General features: G+C 35.9%; 1 protein-coding gene across 2 annotated transcripts in view; it reads right to left on the reverse strand.

Moving 5' to 3' along the window:
• The window catches only part of ECHDC1 (ethylmalonyl-CoA decarboxylase 1), a 61,273-nt gene that overhangs the window by 13,414 nt on the left and 22,017 nt on the right, over nt 1-25,842 (reverse strand). Inside the window, exons 5-7 of one of the 2 annotated variants that reach the window (XM_011961674.1) lie at nt 15,363-15,415; nt 14,859-14,899; nt 13,741-13,821 (exon numbers count right to left, since the gene is read on the reverse strand). In XM_011961674.1, coding sequence (XP_011817064.1) covers nt 13,741-13,821; nt 14,859-14,899; nt 15,363-15,415 — 175 coding nt within the window. The remainder of the gene's footprint in view (nt 1-13,740; nt 13,822-14,858; nt 14,900-15,362; nt 15,416-25,842) is intronic. The other variant, XM_011961675.1, reaches the window with a different exon arrangement.

Consider the following 25,842-nt stretch of genomic DNA (forward strand, 5'->3'; position numbering starts at 1 on the left):
TATTGTTTTGTCACATTTCTAGCTTTCCATTTCCTCACATCAATGGAAACATAATGCTTGACTAGATTCTGACCATTGAGAAATACCAATTTTTAATTTATGTTAGTCTTTTGCTTTTAAAAAATGGTTTTTAAAAGCCATTTTCTCTTGGAATATTTTACATGAACAGTATGACTCAAGTGAGGGTCTATTGATGCAAAGTAGAACTGAGTGTTTCTGACATATGTATTCATTACATCTATTATCAGCTGGTGCTCACAGGGTTTTGGCGGAAGGGGACAGTGTTAGAATGCTACATGAGTTCATTTCTTTTATATATTCATATTAAGTATCTCCGTCTGCTGAAGTACTTCCATTGGCATGGATGAAAATGTCAGTTGAGTGAATTCCAGGCAATTCTCCAAGGTAAGAAAGTTAAACAAGCTAAAAGGGCCAACACACATAAAAGAAGGAACTTATCTTTTTAGCAAATAATATCAAAGCTTTCCATGTTGTTTTAGAACAAGCAGACATTCTTAGGAAATAATTAAAACAATCTGTCATAGAAAATAACTGGTGAGGTATTGATAAAGTAAAGGGGAAAAAATCAGCTAGAGGAACTTGTACTGATTTATCACTTCCTGGAAACAGGGGCTACCAATGTAGTTCATTCAGTATGCAATCCTCTCTATTAGCCTCTAACATTTAAGAACTATAGTTGCTTTTGGTATGTGGGTTTTAAAAAGGCTGAATAGCCTAGGACAGTGCTTGTCAAATTTCTCTGGTCAAGGATCAATTTCTTCTTCATTTTTAAAAAAGCTGTCTAATCGATTGCAGACCAATAATTTTGTAAAATATAACAAAAACATATTACTAGAAAAATGAAACAGAAAACCAAGGCATAAGTTTTGTGAATGGCTGTGCCTAGCACATGGGTGCTAAAATATGTTTAATAAACAAACACGACTTTCAGAAAAGCTGGTCCAAAAATGAGTAAGTTTTCATCAGAAGCTTTTTGACAATAGCACCTGGTATCTCCAGATACTGAGTGTAGACAGTACCCTCAGACATCTTGTAACAAATAAAATTAAATATTTTATGAAGCTCTAGGATTCATTACATTTTCTTCAATTAGAGAATGACAGCTAGGCAATTTAGCAGTATTAAAGGATTATTTTTCCTGCTATTGTGCTTTTCTGTCCTAAACCCTAACTACACTTAAACATCGATGAGAAATCAATATGAAGGATGGTGCAAAAATCTAATAAAGATGAACGCCGGAATCTATGTTAGAGGGTTTTCACTTGTTCCAAATGACATCTAGAAAGTCTTAATTTTCTTGAATTTTCATTTTCTTTTACACAGAGGATTTTTCAGTGTAATAACACACACTTACATATAGCTTAAGATTCTTTTTTTTTTTTCTTTTTCTTTTTGAGACAGAGTCTCACTCTTGTTGCCCAGGTTGGAGTGCAATGGCGTGATTTCAGCTCACTGCAACCTCCGCCTCCCGGGTTCAAGCGATTCTCCTGCCTCCGACTCCCGAGTAGCTGGAATTACAGGCGCCTGCCACCATGCCCAGCTAATTTTTGTATTTCTAGTAGAGATGGGTTTTCACCAAGTTGGCCACGCTGGTCTTGAACTCCTGACCTCAGGTGATCCACCCACCTCGGTCTCCCAAAGTGCTGGGATTATAGGCCTGACCCACTGTGCCCAGTCTTAAAATTTTTTAAATTATATATTTAGATGTACATTTTATATTTATATATGTGTTGAAATTATATATTTCATAACTACCTGTATTTCAGTGTAAAGTGAGGAATGCATTTAATACTTTCACACATAGAACATTTCCTGTTTAGTCACATCAAGCATAAAGCCAATGACTGCTTTCTCCTCACAGAATAAAAGGTAGTAACAGCAGCATTCTAATGCAATCTGCACTGCTGACAGCAGAGGGCACTGTCATGTGAAATCACCTTTTTTAATTATGCATAAGAATTCTGCCCATTATTGAACACTAGTTTTCAAGAGGTTAGGATTTCTGTAAACTGTCTTATACACCAAAAAAACTGGAAAATCTCTGTCTGTGTGAACATGAAGTGACATATTTTAACGGATGAACTGAAACCTGAGTCATAAATTATAAAAAAGAAAAATAAATATAAAATTTACTGTTTTTCATAAGTTAGCATATGAATCTTTTCTCATTCTATTTCTACTACCATATGATGCCATTTATATGAAGTCAAAAAAATAAAAATTGTATTTATTTTGGAATATTTAGCTTATAAAACTATAAAGGAAAGCAAGAAAGTAATTACCATAAAATTCAGGGTAAAAGCCAAGTTATGAGTACAACAGGAAAGTTCTTGAAGGAAATTCAAAGTGCTAATCCAGTGAACACATGAATAATAAGGAAGTCAAACAGTCTTATTGCTGATATGAAGAAAGTTTTAGTGGTCTGGATAGAAGACCAAACCAGCCACAGCATTTCCTTAAGTCAAAGGCTAATCCAGAACAATGTTCTAACTCTCTTCAACAGTACACAGGCTGAGAGAGGTAAGGAAGCTCCAGAAGAAAAGTTTGAGACCATCAGAGGTTGGTTTATGAGGTTTAAGGAAAGAAGTCATCTCCATAATACAAAGGTGCAAAGTGAAGCAGTAAGGGGTAACATAGAAGCTGCAGCAAGTGATCCTGAAGATCTAGCTAGGGTTATTGATGAAGGTGGCTACAACAGATAACAGATTTTCACCGTAATATCAACGATCATTTGGCAGTATTCCCTGTGAGCCAGTGGTGACAGGGCCGTGGGGCGACACTCCTCCACCTTTGGAAAGGGGAGAGAAGACTGGAAAGGTCTACGTTTTGTGGTCTGAGTTCACAGGTCAGGCAAGTCAGAATACCAGCTAGACTTCTAAAGTTTTTGACCATAGGGTCAGGCTCCCAGACAGCACCTCTGGACTTGTCCAGAGCCTAGTGGAAATCATCACCCTGCAAGGAAGAACACAGGACTGGCTGGCTTTGCCACTTGCTGATTATAGAGCCCTAGTGCCTCAAGTGAACATAGGCGGTATCCAGGGGGTGGTTATGGAAGGCTTGGGCAAGACCCAGTGCTGTGCTAGCTTCAGGTTTGACCCAGCACAGTCCTAGTGGTGGTGGCCATAGGGCTACTTGGTTCACTCCACCCTCAGCTCCATGGGGCTCAGCACAGGGAGAGAGATTTCATTTGTTTGGGAGAAAGTAATGGAAGAGAACAAGAGTCTCTGCCTGGTTATCCAGAGAATTCTTCTGGATCTTCTCCAAGACCATCAAGGCAGTATCTCCACAAGTCTGCAAGAACTACAGCATTACTGGGCTTCGGGTGCCCTCTAAAGCAGACACAGCTTAGATCATGACACCTAAGTCTTTCTGAATATCTGGAAAGTCTTCCCAAGAAGGACCACTACAAACAAGCTCAGACTGTGAAGACTATAATAAATACCTAATTCTTCAATGCCCAGATACCAAAGAACATCTACAAGTATCAAGGACACCTAGAAAAACATGTACCCACCAAATGAACTAAATAAGGCATCACAGACGAATCCTGGAAAAAGAGATATGTGACTTTTCAGACAGAGAATTCAAAGTAGTTGTTTTGAGAAAACTCAAAAGAAATTCAAGATAACACAGAGAAGGAATTTAGAATCTTATCAGATAAATTTAAGAACAAGATTGAAATGAAAAGAACCAAGCAGAAATTCTAGAGCTGAAAAATGCAACTGGCATACTATTGAAGAATGCATCAGAGTCTTTTTATGGCAGAATTGATCTAGCAGAAGAAAGAATTAGTGAGCTTGAAGACACGCTATTTGAAATACAGCTGGAGGAAACAAAAGAAAAAAGATAAAAAAGCGTTCCTACAGGATATAGAAAATAGTCTCAAAAGGGCAAATCTAAGCATTATTGGCCTTAAAGAAGAGGCAGAGCAAGAGATAGGGTTAGAAAGTTTATTCAAAGGAATAACAAAGCGCTTCCAAAACCTAGAGATAGACATCAATATCCAAGTACAAGAAGGTTATACAGCAGCAAAGCAGATTGAACCCAAAGAGAAGTACCTCAAAGCATTTAATAAACTTCCAAAGGTCAAGGATAAATCATGGTCTGTAATAAAGAAAGGATCCCAAAAGCAGCAAGAGAAAGGAAACCAGCAACACACAATTAAGCTCCAATATGTCTGGCAGAAGACTTTTCAGTGAAAACCTTACAGGCCAGGAGAGAATGGCATGACATAGTGCAAGTGCTAAGGGAAAAATCCTTTCATGCTAGAATAGTATATTCTGCAAAAATATCCTTCAAACATGAGAAATAAAGATTTCCAAACAAAAGCTGAGGGATTTCATCAACACCAGACCTGTCCTACAAGAAATATTAAAGGGAGCACTCTAATCGGAAAGAAAACGATGTCAACGAGCAATAAGAAATCATCTGAAGGTACAAAACTCACTAGTAATAGTAAGCATACAAAAAAACACAGAATATTAAAACACTGTAACTGTGTCTTAAGTAGAAAGACAAAATGATGAACCAATCATAAACAATAACTAAAACAACTTTACATGACACAGACAGTACAATAAGATATAACTAGAAACAACAAAAAATTAAAAAGCAGGAGGATAAAGTTAAGGCATAAAGTGTTTATTATTTTCTTTTTGCATGTTTGTTTATCCAAACAATGTTCAGTTGTTATCACCTTCAAATAATGAGTTATAAGACAGTATTTGCAAGCCTAATAAGATAAAGTATTTGCAAACCAAAAAATGTAAAAGATACACAGAAAAATTAAAAGCAAGAAGCTAAATCACCAAGAACATCATCATCACAAAAGGGAAGACCAGAAGAAAAGAAAGAAAAGACCACAAAACAACCCAAAAAACAAATAAAATGGCAGGAGTAAGTCCTTACCTACCAATAATAATATTGAATGTACATGGACTAAACTCTGCAATCAAAAGACATAGACTGTTGATGGATTAAAAAAAAAAAAAAAAAGACCAAATGATCTGTTGCGTACCAGAAACACATTTCACCTATAAAGACACACAAAGACTGAAAATAAAGGAATGGAAAAAGATATTCCATGCCAATGAAAACAAAAAGAAAACAGGAGTATCTATATTTATTTCAGGCAAAATAGATTTCAAGACAAAAATTGTAAGAAGAGATGAGGAAGGTCACTATATAATGATAAACGGGCCAATTAAGCAAGAGGCTATGACAATTTTAAATGTATATGCCACCCATCACTGGAGCAACTGGATATATACAGGAAATATTATTAGAGCTAAAGTGAGAGATAGGCCCCAATACAGTAATAGCTGGAGACTTCAACACCCCACGTTCAGCATTTGATACGGTTTGGATTTGTGTCCTCACCCAAATCCCTTGTAGAATTATAATCCCTAATGTTGTAGGAGGAGGTGACTAGATTATGGGGGCAGGCTTCCCCCTTGGTGTTCTTGTGATAATGAATGATTTCGCATGAGATCTTGTTTAAGTGTGTAGTACCCTCCCCTTTTTCTCTCTTTCTCCTGCTCCAGCCATGTAGGATGTGCCTGCTTCCCCTTCATCTTCTGCCATGACTGTACATTTCCTGAGGATTCCCTAGCCATGCTTCCTGTACAGCCTGTAGGACTGTGAGCAAATTAAACCTCTCTTCTTTATAAATTACCCAGTCTCAGGTAGTTCTTTATATCTATGCAAGAATGGACTAATACAGCACTGGACAGATCTTCCAGACAAGAAAATCAACAAAGAAACATCAGACTTAATCTGCACTATAGAAACAAATGTACCTAGTAGATATTTATGCAATATTTCATCCAATAGCTGGAGAATACACATTCTTTTCCTTAGCACATGGATCATTCTTAAAGGTAGACCATATATGTTTGGTCAAAAAACAAATCTTAAAACATTCAAAAAATTAAAACAATATCAAACATCTTCTGTGATCACAATGGAAACTAGAAATCAATAACAAGAGGAATTTTGGAAACTACACAAATACATGGAAATTAGACAATATGCTCCTGAATGGCTAATGGGTCAATTAAAAAATTAAGGAAACTGAAAATTCTCTTAAAACAAATGATAATGGAAGCATAACATACCAAAGCCTATGAGATACAGCAAAAGCAGTACTAACAGGGAGTTTATTGCTATAAGTGCCTATATGAAAAAACAAGAAAAATTTCAAATAACCTAATAATGCATTTCAAAGAACTAGAAAAGCAAGAGCAAGCCAAACCAAAAATTAGTAGAAGAAATACTAAAGATCAGGGCAGAAATAAATGAAATCAAAATTTTAAAAAATATTGACTGGGAGTGGAGGCTCACACCTGTAATGCCAACACTTTGGGAGGCCAAGGTGGGTGGATCACAATGTCAGGAGTTCGAGACCAGCCTAACTGACATGGTGAAAGCCCATCTCTACTAAAAATACAAAAATTAGCTGGGCATGGTGGCACGCACATGTAATCCCAGCTATTCAGGAGGCTGAGGCAGAGGAATCACTTGAATCTAGCAGGTGGAGGTTGCAGTGAGCTGAGATCACACTGCTGCACTCCAGCCTGGGCAACAGAGCGAGACTCTGTCAAAAAAAAAAGAAAGAAAAGAAAAGAAATACAAAAGAGCAATGAAACAAAAAGTTGGCTTTTTTGAAAAGTTAAACAAAATTGACAAATCTTTAGCCAGACTAACAAAGAAAAAAAAAAAGGGGGGACTTCCAAATAAATAAAATCAGACATGAAAAAGGAGACATTACAACTAATACTGCAGAAATTCAAGGATTATTAGTGGCTACTATGAGCAACTACATGTCAATAAATTGGGAAATCTAGAAGAAATGAACAAATTCCTAGACACATACAACCTAGCAAGATTGAGTAGAAAGAAATCTAAAACCTGAACAGACCAATAACTAGTAAGGAGATTGAAGATGTAATAAAAAGTCTTCCAGTAAAGAAAAACCCAGGATGCAATGGCTTCATTGCTACATTCTGACAAACATTTAAAGAAGAACTAACAGCAATGCCACTCAAACTATTCCAATATTCTGAAAAATAGAGGAGGAGATACTTCCAAACTCATTCTCTGAAGCAAGTATTACCCTGATACCAAACCAGATAAATACATCTCGAAAAAAGAAGACTACAGGCCAATATCTCCAATGAATATTGATGCAAAAATCATCAACAAAATACTAGCAAACTGAATTAAACAATACATTAAAAAAATCATTCAACATGACCAAGTGGAATTTATCTCTGGGATGCAAGGATGGTTCAACATACACAAATGAATCAATGTGATACATCATACCAACAGAATGAAGGACAAAAGCTAGGGATTCATGCTGAAAAAGCATTTGATAAAATTCAATATCCCTTCATGATTAAAAACAAACACACACACACACACACACCAAGAAACTAGGTATAAAAGGAACATGCATCAATATGCTAAACGCCATATATGACAGACCTTCAGTTAGTATCATACTGAGTGGGGAAATGGTGAAAGCCTTCTCTCTAAGATCTACAACGCAACAAGGATGCCTACTTTCACAACTGTTGTTCAACATAGTACTGGAAGTCCTAGCTAGAGCAATCAGACAAGAAAAAGATATAAAGGGCATCCAAATTGGAAACGAAGAAATCTAATTATCCTTGTTTGTAGATTATACAATCTATGTGTGGAAAAAAGCCTAAAGTTGCGAAATAAAAAATCAACATACAAAAAATCAGTAGCTTTTCTATATGTAAACAGTGAACAATTTGAAAAAGAAATTAAAAGAGTAATCCCATTTACAATAGCCACACATAAAATTAAATACCTATGAATTAACCAAAGAAGTGAAACATGTCTATAATGAAAACTATAAAACACCAATGAAAGAAATTGAAGTAGACATCAAAAATGAAAAGATATTCTACGTTCATGGATTGGAAGAAACAACATTGTTAAAATGTCCATTCTACCCAAAGCAATCTAGATATTCAGTGTAATTGTCATCAAAATACCAATGACATTCTTCACATAAATCGAAAAAAAATCCTAAAATTTATATGCAACCACAAAAAAACACAGAATAGCTAAAACTATCCTCAGCACAAAGAACAGCCCAGGAGGAATCACATTACCTGACTTCAAATTATACTACAGAGCTACAAAAACCAAAATAGCATAAAAACAGACAACCAATGAAACAGAATGGAGAACCCAGAAACCAATCTACAGATACACAGGCAACTCATTTGCGACAAAGGTACCAAGAACATACACTGGAGAAAGCACATTCTCTTCAATAAATAATGCTGGGAAAACTGGATATTTGTATGCAGAAGAATGAAGTTAGACCCCTATCTATCACCACATAGAAAAATCAAATCAAAGACAAAAAACACCCAGAAAACAAACAACAAAACACATACACACACACACACACACACACACACAAAGGAAAAAATAGATTAAAGACAAATTTAAGACCTCAAACTCTGGAACTACTACCAGAAAACATTGGGGAAAATCTCAGGGTCACTGTACTTGGCAAAAATTTCTTGAGCAATATTCCACAAACCCTTTCTCACACTGTTATTAAGAACTACTTGACACTGCGCAATTTGTGAAGAAAAGAGGTTTAATTGACTCATAGTTCCATAGACTGTACAGGAAGCATGGCTGGGGAGGCCACCGAAAACTTACAATCATGGCAGAAGACGAAGCGGAAGCAGGCATATCTTCACATGACAGAGCAGGAGAGAAAGAGCTAAAGGAGAAGTGCTACACACTTTTAAACCACCAGATCTTGTGAGAACTTACTCACTTATCATGAAAACAGCAAGGGGGAAGTCTGTCCCCATGATTCAATCACCTCCCACCAGACCCCTCCTCCAAAACTGAGGATTACAATTCAACATGAGATTTGGGTGGGGACACAGAACCAAACCATATCAACAATTGAATTCATAAAGATAGAGAATAAAAAGATAATCACCAGAGTCTGGGAAAGGTAGTGTGGAGTTGGCAGGGAGATGGGGATGGTTAATGGGTACAAAAAAAAATAGAAAGAATGAATAAGGTCTATTTGACAGAACAGGGTGACTGTAGTCAATACTATAATAATAACTTAATTATACATTTAAAAATAACTAAAAGAGTATAACTGGATTATCTGTAACACAAAGGATAAATGCTTGAGGGGACAGAAACCCCATTTTCCATAATGTGATTATTACATATTGCATGTCTGTAGCAAAACATCTCATGTACTCCATAGATACATACGTCTACTATGTTAAAAATTAAAAAAAAAAAATTGTTTTCAACCCTCATGGTTGGCTTTCCACCCTCATGAAGATTTAAGGAGTTCAAGACTTCAGTGAAGGAAATAACTGCAGATGTGATGGAAGTAGCAAGACAACTGGAATTAGAAGTAGAGCCTGAAGATGTAACCAAATTGCTGCAATCTCATGATAAAACATGAATATATGAGGAGTGGCTTCTTATGGATGAACAAAATATGTGGTTTCTTAAGATGGAATCTATTTTTGGTGCAGATGCTGTGAACATTGTTGAAATGACAACAAGGATTTAGAATATTACATAAATTTATATTTGAAAAATCAATGGCAGAAAGAAGTTCTACTATAGGTAAAATGCCATCAAACAGCACTGCATGCTACACAGAAATCTTTTGTGAAAGAAGAGTCAATTGGTCAACAAACTTCATTGTTGTTTTAGTTTAAGAAATTGCCACATCCACCTCAATCATCAGGAAGCACCACTCTGATCAGTTAGCAGCCATCAAAATTGAGGCAAGATTCCCCACCAGATTACATCTCGGTGAAGGCTCAGATGCTTGGTAGCATTTCTCAGCAATAAATTACCTATTAATTAAGATAGATGCATTGTTTTCTCAAATATAAGGCTATTGCATACTTAACAGACTACAGTATAGTGTACACATAACTTTTATACACACTAGGAAACAAAAAAATTCGTGTGACTCACTTTATTGTGATATTAACTTTATAGGGGTGGTCTGGAAGAAACCAAACCTGTAATATCTCTGAGTTATGCCTGTACCAAGATGGCAGATTTAAACCCAATTTTATCAATACAACATTGGCTATATATACGGAACAAACACTCCAATTAAAAGGAAGAAATTATCATTCTGAATAAAAAAGCAAAACCGTAGTATATGTTGTCTACTAGAATCTACTTTGAACAAGGCAGCCAAGTTAAAGATGAAAGGACAGAAGAGGATACACCACAGAAATCTTAACCGTAAGAAAACTGGGGGCCAGGCATGGTGGCTCACGCCTGTAATCCCAGCACTTTGGGAGGCAGAGGTGGGCCCTGGATCATGAGGTCAGGAGTTCGAGACCAGCCTGGCCAACATGGTGAAACCCCGTCTCTACTAAAAGTACAAAAATTAACCAGGAGTGGTGGTGGGCACCTGTAATTAATTGCAGCTACTCAGGAGGCTCAGGCAGGAGAATTGCTTGAACCCGGGAGGCGGAGGTTGTAGTGAGCTGAGATCATGCCATTGCGCTTCAGCCTAGGCAACAGAGACTCTGTCTCAAAAAAAAGAAAAGAAAAAGAAAAAAAGAAAGAAAACTGGGATGGCTATATTTATATCTGAAAAAACAGACCTTGACTGAATCCTGGGCCAGAGAAAAAAAAATTTAGTATGATAACTGAAAAAAACTGAATGAGGTCTGTAGATTAATTACAAGTATTGAATCAATGTTAATTTCCCATAATTGCACTGTGGCTACATATGATACTAACATTTGGGGAAACTGATTGAAAGGTATGTGGGAGTTATATGTATGATTTCTGCAAGTTTGTCATAAGTGTATAGTTAGTGCAAATGAGAAGTTGAAAACATTTTAAAAATTCAAATTTCTGCTCTTCCAAAGATACTACTAATAAAAAAACAACTCACAGGCTGTGAGAAAGTATTATTGCTCCTAAGGCTGTGGATACTATTTAGTATTACAGTCGAGATAGACATAGACACATGAGCATACTTCACCTCTGCTACTATAATTATTGCTATCCCAAGGAATTTTATACAGAATATATAAAAAACTCCTACAGTTCAATAATAATAAGACAAATCAAATTTTTTTTAAAGAGTCAAATGATTTGAAGCAACAAAGAAGAAGATATATCTAATGGCCAATAAACACAAGATCCTCAACACGAGTCACTGTGGAAATTTAAATCTGAAATCACAATGAGCTCTCACAATGGTTCCCGCCCATCAAACGGCTAAATCTAAACAGCTTGACAGTACCACATGGTGTACCACATGTTGGTACACCATGTGGTGCAGCTGGAACTTTCTTCCATTGCTTATGAGAATAAAAATTATACAACCCACCTAGAAAATATAAGAAACCAATATATTTGCTCTTAAGTTAAACATATACTTACACTTACCGTATCACCCCAGCAATTCCACTCTTAGATTTTCACCCAAAAGATATGATAACATATGCCCACACAAATACTTATACATGAATGTTCACAACAGCTTTATTTATAATAGGCCAAAACCAGAAATAGCTCATGTGCCGATTAATGTATGACACTTACTGTGCTACATAGGCATAGAAAGCAATACTACTAAGCAATAAGATGAACAAACCACTGAAAAATGCAAAAACAGATAAATCTCAGAAACAAACTTGAATATCCACATAATAAAATACTTTCCAACATTAAAAAGGAACAAAGTATTCATATATGGTACAACATGGATGACTCTCAAAATAATTATACTGAATTAAAGAAGGCAGACATTAAAAAGTACATACTTTATGACATGTATTTATGTAAAATTCTTTTTTAAAAATCTATTTTAAAATGAGAAAGTGATCAGTGTTTACCTTGGTGGGAACTGACTGGGAAGAGGTATACGAAGACATACAGATAGGGGTGATAAAAATGTTCTCAATCTTGATTGTGGAGGTGATTACATGGATGTATATATTCATCAAAATCCATTTACACCATACAATTAAAATTCATTCATTTTATTGTATATAATTTGTAGCTCAACAAATTTAATTTTTTATTTAATTTTTTATTTTTTTTTGAGACAGAGTCTCACTCTGTTGCCCAGGCTGGAGTGCAATGGTGCGATCTTGGCCCACTGCAACCTCCACCTCCCAGGTTCAAGCAATCCTTCTGCCTCAGCCTCCTAGGTTGCGGGACTACAGACAGGCATGTGCCACCACACCTGGCTAATTTTTTGTATTTTTAGTAGAGATAGGGGTTCACCATGTTGGCCAGGCTGGTCTCGAACTCCTGACCTCAGGTGATCCACCCGTTTCAGCCTCCCAAAATGCTGGGATTACAGGCATGAGTCACCATGCCAGGCCTAAAAATGTTTTAAATGTACAACATGATGTTTTGAAATATCTAGAGCATTACATGTCAGCACAGAACGACTTTCTCTTCAGTGTCTGAAAGTGAGACAAAAAGTTTACTAGAAGTCTTCTCTTAATGTATACTCCAATATTTTTCTTAGCTAGGGTCAAGCGTATAATGAATTTTTTAAAAAATAGCAAGGCCAGGGTTAGCCCAAAGACTGGAAAACATTCCAAATGAAAAGACAGTGAGTTTCAAAGTATGCCAGAATGTTACCATATTGGCATTGGTAAGAGACAGTTGTATAAGGTAATCTTAAAACTCTAAACCAGAATATTATGTGAATACTTATGTAAACTTTAGGTTAAACATTATGCTAAAACCTATATATTCACTATCTTATTTAAATCTATTTATAAATATTTAAGGGAGATACTTCCATTTTATAGATAAAGAAACTGAGATGAAGAGAGGTAAAATACTTGCTCAAAGTCAAATAGGTAAAAGTGGCAAACTGGGATTCAGCCTAGGTCTACCTGACATCAGTGCTCAGGCTCTTTACTGTTTTGCCATTTCACCTCTAATTATGCTATATATACTACCTTTTGCATTATAAAGAGGCTCCAGTGTGTGAGCCTGTACAGATAACTTACGGAGCATTGTACTGGTCTCCTTATAGCTAGCTGTGTTAGTAGGTCTTGGGAATGGTACTGAGAAAGCAGTTTAGATGTCTAAAGCATTAGATTTTACAAAATGTCATTTCTATATAATACAGCTATCAAATACTGAAAATAATTATAGGGACTGAAGAGCTATTGGTCCCAAAGAACTTTCTCTATCTTTATTCCCTAATCTTCCCAAAAGTCCCACAAAGTTGCTATAAATCACAGCAGAAAGAAGACAAAGGGATCTCAGAAAGTCTCTTTTTATTGGTGAGAAAACAGCTACAGCAGTCTCTCTTTCTGCATTCTATTTTTCTTTTTTAACGCTGCTCACCTTTGTTTGTATAATTCTTTTGGATTTTAAAGTTTCGTATGTTTCCTTAGCTTTCCTTCCAGGAGTTTTGCTAATATGGATTTGCTCTATTCAAAATATTAAAACCTTGTGTTTCGTTAATTTTTTGAAAATGCATAGTGATGAAGTGATCATGAAGTTATATTAGATAAAAATTATCTACTTGAATGACTGACAAAAAGAAAATATTCAAAAAAGAAAATAGGTTTATCCTATTTAAGAATATATAAAATATTGATATTAAGACAAAAATGAATTTGAGCAAGTTAATTATATTTCTGCAAGAAATTAATGCAATTTTCATCCTACCTGAAATCACATGCTGTAGTAAATTCTGCTCCTCCACCCAATGCCCAACCTTGAACCAGCGCAACACTTATTAAAGGAAGTCTGTATATTGAAGAAAAAACTGATGTTACAATTTTTAATTTCAATATTCACTTAATGTTATTTTTAAAAAATCTTAAAATGCAGTGGAAACAAAATATTGCAGTCTTCATAAAAACAAACACATATCAAAGGATAGCAGAAGTTTGAACCTTTACATCATGAGAAGAAAAACAGTGTAATACTAAAGATATAGTAGTTCACAACAAATGCCATGTAAGTTCATCAAAATACCTCCTTGAATCATTATATATTTTTAGGCTATAGCCATATTGTAACTTACTCCCAAATAAATGGATGCTTTTGTCTAATTTATAGCTCCTGGAACTTCTCAGCAGCAGTGGTTCTTCAGAATAATTCTATGTGATATTATCTTTGTCCATTTTATTGGTATCAGGTTAAAAGTTGGAAAATCAAGGCTATATCCAAAGGTTCGAAATGTGTTACAAAAGACAGAGCTCCAAAACTGTGTTGTGAAGGTTCCTTCAAAAATCAACTCATTGTTGCCTGAAATAATCCACATGCTAATCCTATATAAAGGCATGATTTTGCAGTAAAAATAAATCTTTTACCTTTCCTGTCTGCAAAGACCCACTTTGCAGGGGTGTGTGAATACAAGGTAAATCTAAAAAGTTTTGCAAGTATGGAATTTTTGTAGGTTCTAACCTACAATGCAAAGGTTCAGGTCTAAACTAATTGAAAATTTCCTAATATACACCGCTCCCATGTAGAAAGATTTAAAAAAAATAGTAACTTTTCAGATTTATGTAAGAAAAAGTCAAATGCAATAGGAAAAGAGAGTTCTGAACAGGGGTTAAGAAAATGAAGATATTATTTTAGAACAGTAATGTTATGATTCTATTACTCCCTCTAGACTCTCAGATACAATGAGTACCAAAAATACAGCAGTGCCCAATTAATAACCTTGCTTAAATAAGAATTTCCTTAGTTTTCATCATTTTAAATTTGTCTACATTTGGAATGTGAAAGTAAAAAGCTAATCAGCCAAAACATGTCATAGTTTGTAACCTCAAACATACCTTGACAGGCCAAGAAGAATATTTCCTCTTTGCTTCTTTATCTAGGTACAAAGTCAATTCATCTTCCTCAGAAGGCTGTAAAACCTTTCCAATCCATAGTTCTTTCTCTCATCTCTGGATACAGACCACTTCACTACACATTCTACTAATTTGGAATGTTAGGTAACCTTTATGTGTCACATATAGATCAGTGTCTTTATTATTCTGCTCTAATACCATTATTTAACTTTCCTAATTATCTACTCCTAAATACAGCTAGTTATATGAGCTCTTTAGGGGATATGTCTTAAATTCTTCTTATCTTTCATTTATTTTTAAAATACATATGTATATACTTCATTAACATGTAATTGATTATCTTCTATAGCACAAAAAATAGGATATCATTAGAATAGATGTAATTTAAAAATTAGCTATTATTTCTTAACTAGTACAAATAATGGAATAGTAAAAAGCTATTTTTGGTCTTTTAGAAATCGTGTTTTAAAAAGAAGGATGCATTACCTCATAAATCTTGTTAAGGTGTTTTGCATGAACATGCATACAGCCATTCCATCCTTTAAATAAAAATAAGCAGAAACACAAAGGTATAATGCAAATATATTACATTAAATTTTTTAAATTAAGTTTTTACAAAGTAATGAAGCCAAAAATATGTATTTTTTAAACAATGATGTTTCCATTTAAAACTCTTTGATGTTGTCTGAAATGCAAATAATGCTGTATTTGACTCTGTTGACATCCTAGGGCTCCTTGAGCTCAGCTTTGCATGAAGTATTAGCAAAGATGTAGCGATAAGTGACAGATCATATACTCTAGATCACTATGGAGTTCTACTCAGGGTAATGATGGGGGGAAAGGCGTAAGATATACCCATCTGCTATCCTTAAGATGATAAACTTATCAAAGAAGAAGGGAAAGAAGGGAAAGTTATGTTAAGCTTTGATTTAAAAAAAAAATATTTCTAAGGCTTTATCTTGGTATTGCCACAACTTATAATTTTCTTAAACAAATTTCCTAAGAGTAGTCCAAACTCATTGCCTCGTCTTTTTTTTAGCTCACACACTTTCTTCAATCCAGTGTAATCTGGCCCTCTGCCTTATCCCAAAATCTCTCCTGAAAAGCTTTTAATAATCTCCTACTTGTCAAATTAAATGACTTTTCCTTATTCATCTTTTCTCTCTTCATAACACATAGTACCTTTCTTTAATCAGTTTCTTCATTCTCATATTTGCTCTCACTTTCTAGCAACATTTTACACTCCAGATTCTCTTATTTCTTTGTTTGCTGTTTTCCAGTCTTCTTCCTTGGCTCTTCTTATCCAACTAATCCCCTAAATCCATGCAGTTTCAAAAATCCAATCCATGATTTACTCTCCAAGAATTACTATTCTTTATTTATAATTTCTTTCTTTTTTTTTTGGAAGTCTCATCTACTTCCATATAAAGTGCTAAGATCTACTAGACATTTTCACATTCTGATAGCACCTCAAACTCAGCACAGCAAAACCAACTGAGTGTAAAAGAACTGAGTTTGAATCCTAGTGCTGCCACTTAATAACAACATGAACTTGAGCAAGTCATGACTATGTAATTCAGTTTCCTCATCCATAAGAAATGAGAAATTTTTTAAAAATTTGCACTATTTGACTTAAAGGATGTTTAGAAAGATGAAAATATACCTAGAAACTCTGTAAAAGATTGCATAAGAGTTCTGTGTTAGTGGAAAAAGTTAGTGTAAGAGTTCTGAGCTAGTGGTCAATAAGGCTCAGAATTTTGGTACTATGTTTGACTTTCCTATTTCACAATTCTCCCCATTCAGTTAGTTACCAAGTACTTCTCCTTGGATATTCCTTAGAAATATTTCAAATATTGATCCCTTCTTTTATAGTTCCGCTGCTGTTGCATTAGTTCATACCTGTGTTACTCAAGCCTTGATTAGTACAATAAGATGGCTTTGCTTTCTCCCACCCAAGGACTAATCAGACCCGACACCGATTAACTTCCAAGATTGGCAAGATTGGGTGCACTCAGGGTGGTATGGCCAGAGACAACAGCTTTGCTTCCTCACCGATTTCTGTATTTAATTTCTTTTTCCTCTTAAATATAATCTTCCATCCTGCTACCTAATAATCCTTCCTGTAGGATGATGATGTCTTATAGAATACAACCTAAATTTCTTGGCAAGACCACCTGATTCCAAATTATCTTATCAACTTTGACTACCATACCCCTCATCCAAGCATCCTAATTTCACCACACAAACTATTTGCCATCCCTCTAACACCTTACACTTATTGTGGCTCCTGTGTCTTTGCTTTCATCATTCCTACTAGTTGGAGTAGGCTGTCTTTCTCTTTACCTATTTCAAGGAATGCCCAGATCATATATTTTTCCACCAAGATTTTCTAAATCTCACAATAACAATTTTCTCTTTTGTGTTTCCATAGTATTTTTATTTTTATGCCTTAATTATAGTATTTATAAATTGTGTTGTATGAATATGTGTTTAGATGCATTATCAGACACATCATCTCTACAAGATGGGGACTAGAGAACATAATAAGAAGTTCTCAATAATTTTGCCAGAGATACAGAAATACAACAACTATCAAAGTATAAGTATTATAAAAAGTGCTTGAACAAACTGCGAAGAGTGTCAAAGAAAAAATTATTCATTTCAATTGGGATGGGGGTAGTTAGAGAGGCTTTAGAGAGGAGAAGGGAAGGTGGCATTTGCTAGGTCTAGACAGTAAGTCCCTTGATGGTGATAGTATGCCTTCTCCCTCCTCAGATGCTAGTAAAATGTTTTGCACATAGTAAGTGTTTGTTGAACTCAACAAAATTAGATGAATTTTAGATGGAGAACTATGTTGATTTATAAAACAAATGCAGTCAAGAAAAAGTAAAAGCCAATGTGGAAGGAATTTCCTAATCCAAAGCTGTTATCAGGAAGATCAGTGTATCTCACAAAGTGATGAGAAAATTAACACAGGCACAAAGAGCTAAAAAGTTTTCAAAAGTGAACTGATTTATCCTCTGCTAAAAACCTTTCCAATAAAACCTGTTCTATTACCTATATCAAATAATTTTAATATGCATATTTGCTCTTGCTAGATTTAGATTACTTAAAATTCCAATGAAGTATATAGAATTGGTAGAAATAAAGGTGAAGCAAGTATTAGACTGTGTACTATTACAATTTTCATTCAAAAGACAAAAGGCACACACTAAAAATGTCTATTAGAAGCCATATGAAATAAACGGTTAGGACAACAGTTTCTAAAGCCAATCTGCCTAGGTTTGAATTTGGGCTCTAGCATTTTCTAATTAGTTTGACTTTGCCCAACCTGCTTAACCTCTCTGTCCTACAGTCTCTTACCTGCAAATTGTGCTAACAGTAGTACCTATTTTATTAAGGGAGCTAGTAATGATTAAGTAAGTTATGGCACCAAATGAGGTTAGAACAGTGTCTGACATATAGTAAGAGAATAAAAGTTATCTATCATTATTATTAATATTACTAACAATACTGGCAATAGATAATGAGTATGTTTTGGTTTTAAGTGTATCATAAAACAGAAGTTTAAGCAGTATTGGCCAACATGCCCTAGAGCTAAGAAAGATTTCATTAAATTTGTCCCCCAAAGTTATTAAACCCACAATGGTTAAATGCTCTGTCCTCTCACTGGGTTGAAGAAAGCAAACAAGCCAGTATGAGATACCTGTGATAGAGTAAGCTGTGGGTGAGGAACCAATAAAAAGCTAGACTTGCTCTAATGTATAAAAGCTGGAAGCTGAGAAGTACTAAAACAAGGTTTTGAAAGTTTCTGCAGACAGTGATATTTTCATTCTATCTGGATGATACCTGAGATCCAACCCTACTCTTCTAGATCCTTCTCATAAAACAAGGATAAGAAGAACAATGCTCAGCCAAAATGCCAAAAGGAAGGATTAACATCATATTTACTCTAAGCCATGTTTACAGTGGAAAAATGCCCAGCCTGTAGAAGTATCTTATTTAGAAACATAAATAAGCGTCTTTCTTAAGTGTTTATTATATGGATTTATTAATTTCCTCAAAATACACGGAAGGGTTTAGAGAAAATTAAAATAGCTTGTCTTTTTTTTTTTCTTTTCTTTTTTTTTTTAGCTAGTGTATTGCTCTGTCACTCAGGCTGAAGTGCAGTGGTGTGATCTTGACTCACTACAACGTCCGCCTTCTGGGTTCAAGTGATTCTCCTGCCTCAGCCTCCTGAGTAGCTGGGATTACTGGCACCTGCCATCATGGCCAAGTAATTTTTGTATTTGTAGTAGAAATAGGTTTCACTATGTTAGCCAGGCTGGTCTCGAACTCCTGACCTCAGGTGATCTGTCCACCTCGGCCTCCCAAAGTGCTGGGATTACAGGTGTGAGCTACTGTGCTTGGCCGCTTGTCTATAAATTAATCAGGGTATGGAACTGTACAATAGTAGTAGCAAACACAAGGAAGTTAGACAAGAACTTTGAGGTCACTGTAGAAATATAAGCAACAGAGATCTAAGGAAAAATAGATTGGGAGAAAAGTAACAAGGAAAGTTAAGGGACAAAGGAGGATACAGATTAAGAACAGAAAGGTTTCTAAATGCCACACTTTTCCTTGAGACATTATACCCATCCATTGCAGACTAAGTAGGTTTTATTTCCCTACATTCTAAAGCTTATAACTGCACTTTGATTACATATTCCCTCTGAAAAGAAACTTCTTGCAGCCTACAGGACATCTGTGGCATCAAATCCAAGTCTTAATATTTAAATATATTTTTTTCTACTTTATTCCTTTGTCTTTCCCATACATAACTTTTCAGCAGGGTTAATCTTTGTGTTATCCTAGTGGATCTCCTGGCGTCTACCATCTGAACCAAGAATTACCTGCCTAACAGGAACAGTTGGAGCTCTTTTCCCGCACAATAAACAAAGCACACCAAGATGCAACCAACTTCTTATGGGATCAGTTACACTTAAAAAAAAAAGTGGAATAATAGATAACAAATATAATAAAATGTTGATAGGCTTGATGCTCTTACGAGTACATGAGGGTTTCACTGTATTAGTCTCTGCTTTTACCCATATTTGGTAATTTACATTAATAAAAAGCTTTTGAAAACTGAACAAATACAATAGTAAAAACATCAAAATAATTATATTTTTATGATAAAAAAGCCATTTAATAATCACTTCCAAGCATTTTATTACAATTAGAAGGAATTATAATCTAGTTGCTAAAATTGTCATATATTTCAGTTATCTCATCATCCTCAGAAAGCAAATTCACCAAATTAAGTAGATGTTAGTGATGCATCTGTAACAACAAAGAGTAAGTATTTGGATAAAGAAGAGCCTCACTGACAGACAAACTGTTTACAACTTAAAGTCATGGTAAGTTTCAGAATGTTTCAGCTATGAGGGGGAGATGCAATTACATATTCCAGCTGTAACTCATATATAATACATGTATGAGCCTCAAAAGTCCTGAGGTCATTTTATTTTATTTTATTGTATTGTATTTTTATTTTTATTTTTATTTTTATTTTTTTTGAGACGGAGTCTCGCTCTGTCGCCCAGGCTGGACTGCAGTGGCCGGATCTCAGCTCACTGCAAGCTCCGCCTCCCAGGTTCACGCCATTCTCCTGCCTCAGCCTCCCGAGTAGCTGGGACTACAGGCGCCGCCACCACGCCCGGCTAGGTTTTTGTATTTTTAGTAGAGACGGGGTTTCACCGTGTTAGCCAGGATGGTCTCGATCTCCTGACCTTGTGATCCGCCCATCTCGGCCTCCCAAAGTGCTGGGATTACAGGCTTGAGCCACCGCGCCTGGCCGGAGGTCATTTTAAATTTCAGCTTTACACAGATTTATAGTTCCTTCTCAAGTATATAGGAATATAGTTTATAGGAAACATGGAAATATCAGGAACTTTACTACTTCTAGTTCTTGTTAATTTTAAAATCATAACGTGATAAACACACCCCATATGTATTATTGCAATTCTTGTATGTATTGTTACATACATACAGTTCTTACACGTATTGTTACAATTCTTAAAATTATCCATAAATATTCAAAGTGCTTATTTTTATGCTATATATTTCTTATACTGTGACGTCAGAGATTTCATAAAAGGATAATAAAGAATTCATCTACCTTATAAAATGCTTTAAATAGCCAGGCGTCGGGCTGGATGCAGTGGCTCACACCTGTAATCCTAGCACTCTGGAAGGCTGAGGCAGGTGGATCACCTGAGGTCAGGAGTTCGAGATCAGCCTGGCCAAAATGGTGAAACCCCATCTCTACTAAAAATACAAAAATTAGCCAAGTGTGGTGGCGGGTGTCTGTAATCCCAGCTACTTGGGAGGCTGAGGCAGGAAAGTTGCTTGAACCCAGGAGGTGGAGATTGCAGTGAGCCGAGATCACACCACTGCACTCCAGCCTGGGTGACAGAGCCAGACTCCGTCTCAAAACAAACAAACAAAAAACCCAGCCAGGCCTGGTGGTTCATGCCTGTAATCCTGGCACTTTGTTAGGTGGAAGAGAGCAGATCCCTTGAGGTCAGGAGTTTGAGACCAGCCTGTCCAACATGGTGAAAACCTGTTTCTAGTAAAAACACAAAAATTAGCTGGGCATGGTGGCCCATGCCTGTAATCCCAGCTACTTGGGAGGCTGAGGCAGGAGAATCACTCGAACCTGGGAGGTGGCGGTTGCAGTGAGACGAGATCGCTGCCACTGTACTCCAGTCTGGGCGACAGAGCAAGACTCTGTCTCAATAAAATAAAATGAGATCAATGTTTTAAATAAAATAAGATTCTGATCTGAGTTCTAAGCACACTCGTTGTAAAGCAGATTCACAATTCCACATTTCCTTGATGAGACTGGCAGATGTATATAGCAACAAGTGACAAACACTTGCAGTAATACTACTCCTCAGCTGTCAATCAAGATTTACTTCAGGCGTTGAAAAGAGCAGATTACTTGGAGAATGTAGGTACTAGAAAGAATAAACTTTACTAAGTGATTCCTTATTTGAAGCTGGAATAAAAACTCTCTCCATGTTTTCCTGCATGACTTATGCCAGACTAATGATGTATATATACTACATATATATAATGATGTATATATAAAGCAATGAGCATGTTTCCACTTCCATCTTTAAATATATAGAAAAAGAATAGTGGCCACATGATCTAAAGAGGCAGAAACAACCTTCTAACTAGAAGAAAATAAGAAAGTAAAAGAACCCTTCATCTTTTTAGAGATGTTTTCCTAACCAGCTTCTATCAAACCCACAAGAGTCTATTATATCATTCTGTCTTTAACAGTGTCTTTCATGAACTAAGGTGAACAGTGACACAACCATTTGAGAGACGAAAAATACATATATATAGGTTGAGCTATGAAAATCTGAAATCTAAAAGCTCCAAAATCTAAAACTTTTTGAGTGCTGACATGATACCATAAGTGGAAAATTCCACAGCTGCCCTCATGTACACAAACTTTGTTTCATGTAAAAAATTATTGAAAACACTATATAAAATTACCTTTAGGCTGTGTATTTAAGGTGTATATGAAATATAAGTGGTTTTTTTGTTTAAAGTTGGGTTCCACTCCCAGAATATCTCATTATATATATATATATATATATACATATGCAAATACTCCAAAATCTGAAAAAATGTAAAATTTGAAATACTTACAGTTCCAAGTATTTTGGATAAGGGATACTCAACCTGTATAATCGAATGACTTGCAGGTGACATAGCTAATAATTAGATCTTGGGGGAAAAAATCTGTCTTTTCAAATTTCCAGCTTAGTGCTATAACCATTCAGATACATCACAAATTTAAATCTAGTGGAGTGCTACAAATTGTGCATCATCTCATTAATGATAATGTTTATTAATCTCAAGATCTTTGAAATAAAAATAATAGCTACCTTTTTCAGATACAGCGCTAGTAGGCACTTTATATATATTATCTTGAATCCTCACAATAGCTCAGCGAAATATCTACAATAATCCTCATTTGTAGATTAGGAAAATAAGATTTAGAAAGATTAAGTGACTTGCCTAATCACTTAGCCAGAAAGTATTGAAACCAGCTTTCAAATCCAAGTTTATCACAGCCAGTGTTCTGATTATCTGAAAGATTCTTTCTCACATATGCAAACAATAATCATATATTACATACAGTGGTATGAGACTTGTGCAATATCATGAAAACTTTATTACCCACCTACAGCCCACATCTATAATTAAATGGAAACAAATATTACTTACTTTTTTCCCTTTCTAATTTCATTTCCTTCCTTTTTTTCTCCTAGAAGATGTGGTAGAGGGGGAAGGAGCACTGAATTCATGAAAAACAGGTTCCTTGTAAGATTGATAAAGGAAGATGATAGCATTTCTACTCTATCAGGGTAATTCAAAAGCATATTTTTTAAGTTGTTACTACTTCTTGAACTTTACTATGTGCCAGAACTAGGTGCTTTATGTACATACCTCATGTAAAACTTCTTATCACGAGATGCTAAAGAGCTTCCACTTAAAGGCATTCAAATTCTTGCTGATTTTAATGATGACCACCTTTGTTCATTGCTAATCTTCCTGTCCTTCATTTTTTTCAGCCCTTCACACTACTGCACCCTAATCTTTAAAAAGCAAAACAAATAAACAACAATAACAAAAGTACTGACTTCATATGACTGCTAAAGGAAAAGTGATGATATAGAATTTGATCTATCATCTTTTTTTGTTTTTTTTTTTGAGACGGAGCCTCACTCTGTCGCCCAGGCCGGAGTGCAGTGGCGCGATCTCGGCTCACTACAAGATCTGCCTCCTGGATTCACACCATTCTCCTGCCTCAGCCTCCCAAGTAGCTGGGACTACAGGCGCCTGACACCATGCCCAGCTAATTTTTTGTTTTTGTATTTTTGCAGAGACGGGGTTTCACTGTGTAGGCCAGGATGATCTCGATCTCCTGACCTCGTGATCCGCCCACCTTGGCCTCCCAAAGTGCTGGGATTACAGGTGTGAGCCACTGCACCTGGCAGATCTATCAACTTAATATTACTAATTTATATTACCTATTCAAAATGTTACAGTAGCTCCCTCTAGCTTACAAAGCACTTTAGAATAGCTAACTCAATCCTCAATAGATTTTAGTGAGATAGATTGTATATATCCCATGGAGCTAAGGCTTAGAGGAAGCTGAGCAACTTTCTCATTTAGTTGAGTGGCACTGAGTGGCAGACCTATGTCTAAACCCAAGACTTCTCACTCTGCATTAAGAGCTTTTCTTGATCCTATTATAGTCACAAGTAGGTTCAACTAACCCAGGAATGTTCTATATCAATGCACTTGAAAAAAAGAAACACCTAACACATAGATCTTAGTTTCTAACACCATCCTCTACCATTTTCCATAACCAGGACTCCTTGAAGAAATCCCTCATCACATAACTGGAGCAGGGAAAATACAAGATTAACTTGGAGTATCTTATAATAAGTAAGGGAATACTCAAAAAACAAAAGGATGTGTCAAAGGAAGACAGGACTTTGGGCTTTTGGTCTTTGGGCTCCCAACGGCCAAAGCTGGAACAATTTGAGCAACAAAATGCATAATGAATATAAAATAAATATCCATGAGTGCATATTAATATAAATAACTGAATAAATAAGCATGTGAATAAATGGGGGAGAAGACCCAAATCCCCCTTACATAAGAATAATGGACATATATGTCCCCCCTTCCAGGAGATGGAATTTATGTTCCCTTCCCCCTTGAGTGTAGAGTAAACTTTGTGACTTGCTTCCAAGGAGTGGAGTACGGAAAGCAAATTTAAAATAGCGTAACCAGGCAAACACTACCTTGGCCAGGTGACCAAGGTTAACATCACCTTGACAGCATATTCCCTTTATGTGATGTGATGAAAATAGAAGCTTACCTCTGGTCTTTCTCTGAGAATCCCACAACCCCAGTCTAATCTGAGAAAAACACCAAATTCTATTTGAAGGATATTCTGCAGAATATCTAACCAGTACTCTTCAAAACTGCCAAGGTCATGAAAAACAAGGTAAGCCTGAGAAACTGTCATAGATAAGAGGAATCTGAAACATGACAGCTAAAGGTACTGTGGTATCCCGGATTTGATCCTGAAGCAGAAAAGGGGCACCAGTAGAAAAAGTACTGAAATGTGAATGAAGTGTGGAGTTTCTTTTTTCTTTTTTTAACTACTTTGTTGAATTATCATTATCAGGTAAAAAGCTGTACATTATCAGGTAAAAAGCTGTACATATTTAATGTATACAACTTGATGAGTCTGTGGATAAGTATACACCCATTAAACCATCACCACCATCAAGGCCCTAGACATATACACTACCTCCCAAAGTTTCCTCCCACCCCTTTTACTATTATTATTAATTTTGTGTGTATATGTAACAAGAACACTCAAGATCAATCCCTGCCCATCCCCACCATCAAGCCCCTGACAATTGCCATTCCAGTCTTGGCTTCTCTGAATTTCACTTTTTTTTTTTTTTTTTGACAGGGTCTCACTCTGTCACCCAGGCTGGAGTGCAATGACACCAACATGGCTCAATGAAGCCTTAAGCTCCTGGACTCAAGCAGCCTTCCCACCTCAGCCTCCCAAGTAGCTGGGACTACAGGCATGTGCCAGCACACCCAGCTAATTTTTTTATTTTTTTGTAGAGACAAGGACTGGCTATGTTGTCCAGGCTAGTGTTGAACTCCTGGCCTCAGGCAATCCTCCCATCTCAGCCTACCAAAGCACTCACATTATAGGTGTGAGCCACCATGCTAGGCAGAGTTTCACTATTTTAGATTCCATATACAAATGAAATCATACAGGAGAGTTTCATTCATAGTAAAGTACCAATGTTGGATGATATGGTTTGGCTCTGTGTCCCCCAACCAAATCTCATGTCAAATTGTA

The sequence above is a fragment of the Colobus angolensis genome, unplaced genomic scaffold (genome assembly GCF_000951035.1).
Source record: "Colobus angolensis palliatus isolate OR3802 unplaced genomic scaffold, Cang.pa_1.0 Scaffold562, whole genome shotgun sequence".
Classification (NCBI taxonomy): domain Eukaryota; kingdom Metazoa; phylum Chordata; class Mammalia; order Primates; family Cercopithecidae; genus Colobus; species Colobus angolensis.